Here is a 5,348-nt window from a genome sequence, read left to right on the forward strand (position 1 = left end):
AGGCCTGCCCCATGCTGACTCTCTCAGCCCCGCCTCCCGCCCTATTCCCCCCCCCCCCCTCAGCCCCTGCCCTATCCATCCCCGTCCGCCCCGCCCCGGTCCCACCCCCGAAGCGCACTCAGTCCCGCCCCGATGCTCTCAGCCACGCCCCCGCCCCCTGCGGTCCGGCCCCCACACCAACTCCCCAGCATGCTCCCCGAGACCCCCCAGCCTCGTCCATCGCCGCCCCTCCCGGCGCACCGCAGAAGGCCTCCTGGAACTTCTTGGACAGCTTCTCGATGACGCTGTAGCTCTCCACGTAGTCGACGTGCTCTTCCTGCGGCTCACTGGCGATCTGCCGCAGCGTGGCCTTGTCCACGCGGCCCACGCCGATGGCGAACAGCTCGATGCCGCTGGCCCGCGCCCGTGCAGACACGTCCCGCACGCTGTCCTGGGGCCTCCCGTCCGTCACCACGATGGCCACCTGAGACACGCGGGGCGCGTGTGAGGACCAGGCCTCCCTGCCGCGCTGGACCGGACGGCTCGGCCCTCCACTAAGCCCGCGGGGCCACTGGCAGAAGAGGACCCTGAGGCCCGAGGGGGAGAGCGGCTTGCCCAGGTCACACAGCTAATCCACACCAGATGGATCTGATTCCCCGCCAGGGTTTTGCCCCAGGGAGGGGAACCTGACTAGCAAAAGAGAAGACAGGTTTCCTCGCACTGAAAGACATGGCTGAGATGTTCTCCCATCTGACTAGGGCCTGTGGGTGTCTCCCTCCTCGGGCAGGCCGCAGCTCTGATAATCTGAGGGCAGGACCGTGTCTCCCTCCTCAGACTGAGGCCTCTGAGGACAGGCCCGGCAAGCGGGCCCGACACCATGCAGTTCTGCCCTTTGGCCAGCAGAGGGCAGGCGAGGCTAATAAACGGCGGCTCTGCCTCCAGCCTGGCCATCCTTCCCCTCCAGGCCCTGGGAGGGGGCTTGTTCCCACATAGATGGCTCCCTCTTCTCCCTCCGTTCCCCAGGATGCTACATTTCCTTTCCATAGGAGAGAACACTGTCTGCTCCCCTCCCACAAGTCTCCCCTGTTTGTGCCCTGGGAAGGGGCACAGAGGGGACCCTGGTGCTTGGCCTAACCTCACCACGCCCACCTGAGCCTGCCTGGAGGCCAGGGTCCTCACAGCGCTTCTCTGTTTCTGACCTGGATCTGCTTCTGATTCCTGGGTCCCCACCCTCAGCCCGGGGCCCCAAACCCCTGTCTTGGTGACCTGTAGTATGGTGGTTGGAAATGTCGTTCACCTTCCTGAGTCATCTAGGAAGGGGAGGGATTGTTTCCTTATCACTGTCCGGGACCCCTGGGGAGTGATCTTGCACTCGCCTAGCTGTGACTGTCCACTGCCACGGGCTGCCCCGCTCCCCGAGACCCACTGTCTCCCGGAGCCCCGACTATCCCCCTTCAATCCAGCCTTGTGACCTTGCACCCACCTTGTAGGGGCCTCCCACAGGTGGATTCCAGGCTGGACAGCCCAGATCTGGGGGCACTGTGTGTCTTCATGTGCCTACCCCAGGCCCCTAACTGGAGGTGTGACACCTATAGACACTGCCACCATCCCCTTCACCACCTCTCTCCATTAGGATCACCCCAGGTCACCACAGCCTGTCAACGACCATGACCATCAACCTCACAGCAGAGCTTGTCAAGGGCCCCCACAGAGGACGACCAACAGGCTTAGCCTAACAGACCATTTCTCTGAGGGCTGTAATGGCCGGGATTATGGCCTATCCTCTGTAGATGTTCCTACTGCTTATTAGCTGGGCAAGACACTTGGGCCTCTGTGCCTCAGTTTCCTCATCTGTAAAATGAGGTCACCACCTTCAAGCAGGATTGGGTGCCTTCGGCACTCAGATGTCAGGCATGGCCCGCATGGGGGTCGGAAAGTATGTCCCTGGGGCTGAGGGCCTGGGCAGGTAAAGGCTGACTCCTTGGGGCTGTTGAGGGCTAGGAAGGAGAGGTGTGGGCATTGGTGGGCAGACCACCGTGGGATGCAACCTCTGACCAGTCTCACAGGCCCTGGGCTGTGCTGGGAAATCCTGCTGTGGGGACCAGGTCTGTGAACTCCTCGGCACCTGGCCTGGAGCCCGTACTGACATCAGCTTGGGGCACATCACCTCATTTTTCCAAACCCCTGCCCTCGGAGGCTTATTAAATAAAACTGAGCTAGCCCTTCCGTGGGGCTTGGTGGGTCCGTGCCCTGTTCCAAGCACACTGTGCAATGGACTTCACAGAGGCCTCCTGACAGTCCCTCAAAAACGAGTTGCATCATTGTGGTTTAGACGTGAAGGGACTGACAAGGAGCCACACGTGCTGCTCAGGGTGACAGCTAGTCCAGGGAGCAGGGTGGAGGGCAGGCATCTGGACTGCCTCAGTCGGCCACAGGGAGCTAAGGTCCACCAATCTGAAAAAAATCAAGCGCGCTCCAGATTGAGGTCCTGCGGTCAGAGGGTGGATAAAGATGGCTTCAAGGCCCAGCTCTGCCCCTTGGCTTCTCTGGGCCTAAGACACAACCGGAAGCAGGTTTGGGGAATCCGGGAGGGCAGGAGGGATGGGTCACGTACCTTGCTTATGTCGGGGGACCTGGCCCGACCCCCCTCGGCGTCACTGAAGGCTTTGTTGATGGCGAACTGGATGGCCAGGCCCGTCATGGTCCCCGTGGACAGCGGCTGGATGCGGCGCACAGCCCGGAGCAGGGCGGCCTTGGAGCCGTGGGCCCGCAGTGGGAATTCCTGCTTCACAGCGCTCGCATAGTTGACCACGCCCACCTGGGTGGCATTGGGCCCCACATCCAGAGACTCGATGACCTGGGACAGGAACACCTTCACCTTCTCGAACTCCACGGGCCGCACACTGCGTGAGCTATCCACCACAAACACCAGGTCCGTGGGCCGGGTCCGGCAGAGATGCCCTGCGAGGGGGGACAGGAGGGAGAGGGCCAAGAGCAGGGGGCGAAGGTCAGGGGCTGCTTAGACGGAGACTGGAGGCCCCGGGCAGTGTAACCTGAAGCTGGGCCAGGCCAGCTCGGACCTTCTGTCAGCATGTGGACACCCGTGGCTGGACCAGCTTCTCAGCCCCTTGGGGAAGACAGAGGCTCAAATCTCAGCCGCAGGGAACTCACTGTACCTCCCTGAGCTCAGTTTCCTCGTCTGTACAATGAGCTGACAGTCCCCTCTTTACAGAACCCTCAGGGCTGAGCAGGAGTGCGTGCAAGGTGCCAGGACAGGGCTAGGCATGCAGCTGGTATCCAGGGGGTGGCAAAGGAGACGACAGACTTTAAGACACACTTCTCAGGCTGTGACCCAGAGTGGCTGCCACGGCCACGGCAGAATTTCTCCTGCGGGGGCTGGGGGGCGGGGAGGGCACAGAGGACAGAGCCCCAGGGCCCAGCGCAGGGCCCATCAACTTGGTCTCTTTCATCTCAGCATCAAAGCCAGTCACCCAAGGGGACCCAGTTTCCCTCAGCCCTGAGGAGTCTTCTGGCTGGTGTCCATAGGCAGGGAAAGGGGCAGGGATTCCTCATGGCCACCGTGGCAGCCTGACCCAATGGGTTCCTAAGACACATCCCCATGGAGGCATGTCTTTCCAGACACCCCAGCAAGCAGCCCCATGGGCTGGGACATGCATGAAGCTGGAATGAAGCAGAGTGAGGTTCGAATCCCAGCTCAGCCCCCCTGTGGCCCCGGGCAGCTCACTGCACCTTTAGGAGCCTCAGTTTCTCATCTGTCCAGTGGGGAGAATAAGGCTCACTGTTTGTTACTCTCACTGGCCTGACCCTGCAGCCAGGAGAGGCTCAGTACAAAGGCCCTCCTCTCTGTGCCCCAGAACTGAGCAGAGCCTCTCCCAAGAGAGGATACAGGAAGGCTCAGAAAAGGAAAGGGATCCTGGGCTGTCCCAGCCCCCCAGCCACAGCGCCCTAGGTATCAGAGCTCCTCAAGGAACCTTAGAAATGACCTTGCAGCCGCACTCTGGTCCCTACTAGTTAAGGCTACACACGGGTAAACTGAGGCCAAGAGAGGCTGAGGGAATTAGCCACACCATGGAGCAGTGCATCAGGAACCAGGAGAATGCCCTTCTCCAGCCTCAGTTTCCCCATCTGTACAGGAGGAGCTGGGCATTCTGGGACTCTGTGCGCAAGACAGAAGCTCTGGGAGTGGTACAGCAGGCAGGAGCTCACACCCGGTGAGGCTGGAGGGGCTGGGGAAAGGGGGGTGGAGTCCTGGTCACCCCAGACGGAGCGTGCATGCAGCCCTGGGCTTGGTGCAGCTCCAGCTTCTGTCCTCAGCAACCCACAAGACTGGCCCTGGCGGCATGCGTGGTCCCCGAGGGGGGCCTGGGAGCTGAGGAGCCCCAGGGAAGGCTGTGAGGCTGCAGAGAAAGGCCCACTCCTGTCCCTCAATAGCACAGACCGAGGATCATCCCTGCTCTGGCCCTTATGAATGTCACCATTGCTGTCGGCTCCCAGGCCAGCCTGCTGTCCTCCTACCCCCTTGCCCCCCGACCCCTCAGCACCCCGGCCCATCCCGTACCCCATTTAACCTCTGCTCCTCTTGGCCAGGCTGCTGGTCAGAGGCCGCTCACCCTATGTCCCCCACCTCACATGGACCCCCTCACCTCTGGCCTGGGGGGCAAGGCCCAGTGTGCACAGGGCCTGGAACAGCAGCAGCAGCAGGCCACACTGCACGAGGCCAGTGCCAGAGAGGAGCCTCATGGTTCTGGCAGGGCAGGCAGCAGCCGGCACAGTGCTGGGGGCCAGTGGGGTCCCGGTCTTATCAACTTCGGCGGCCAGGCGGCCCCCACTGACATGGGGGCAGCTGCCTGGGGCCCCTAGCCCCCTTGGGGGGTGTGGCCCAGGCTGAATGGAGGTGTGTGTGCCTAGAGAGGGAGGGAGCCGCCTGGCCTGGGCTCAGGAGGCCCCTCCGACCACAAGGGCTCCTTTGCCTGCAGAAGCGGACCTGCCGCTGGAACTCAGGGAATCTTGGGTGGGTGGAGCCTGCCCTGACCCAGAGCTGCTGCTCCAAGCCCAGGGAAAGCCAGCCCAATGGCCTCGAGCCCTGCACCCTTGCCCCACACCCCACCCAATCCCCACTCACACCTCCATCAGTTTCCTTATCTGGCACTCGCCCTGCTCACCTGGCCTATCCCCTGCCTCCCTGCCTCCCCGCCAGGCAGCCACTCCTGGGGTCCCCGAGAGGCCCTCCAGGGCTTTGTACCAGCAGGGTCATCTGCCCCAAACGCCCCTCCTTCCCTTTCATGCTCTGACATGTGTGTGCAGGGCAATAGAGGACGGGTAGGAGCACAGACCTGAAGCCAATTACC

The 5,348-nt window shown here is 62.4% G+C and overlaps 1 protein-coding gene across 1 annotated transcript in view; it reads right to left on the reverse strand.

Annotated features, from left to right (window-relative positions):
• The window catches only part of LOC111143548 (matrilin 1, cartilage matrix protein), an 8,398-nt gene extending 3,658 nt beyond the window's left edge, over positions 1–4,740 (reverse strand). The window contains exons 1-3 of the mRNA XM_022497374.1: positions 4,644–4,740; positions 2,594–2,940; positions 241–463 (exon numbers count right to left, since the gene is read on the reverse strand). Coding sequence (XP_022353082.1) covers positions 241–463; positions 2,594–2,940; positions 4,644–4,740 — 667 coding nt within the window. The remainder of the gene's footprint in view (positions 1–240; positions 464–2,593; positions 2,941–4,643) is intronic.
• Positions 4,741–5,348: the final 608 nt, after the last annotated feature.

This window comes from Enhydra lutris, unplaced genomic scaffold (genome assembly GCF_002288905.1).
Source record: "Enhydra lutris kenyoni isolate GAN:26980312 unplaced genomic scaffold, ASM228890v2 scaffoldscaffold9, whole genome shotgun sequence".
In the NCBI taxonomy this organism is placed as follows: domain Eukaryota; kingdom Metazoa; phylum Chordata; class Mammalia; order Carnivora; family Mustelidae; genus Enhydra; species Enhydra lutris.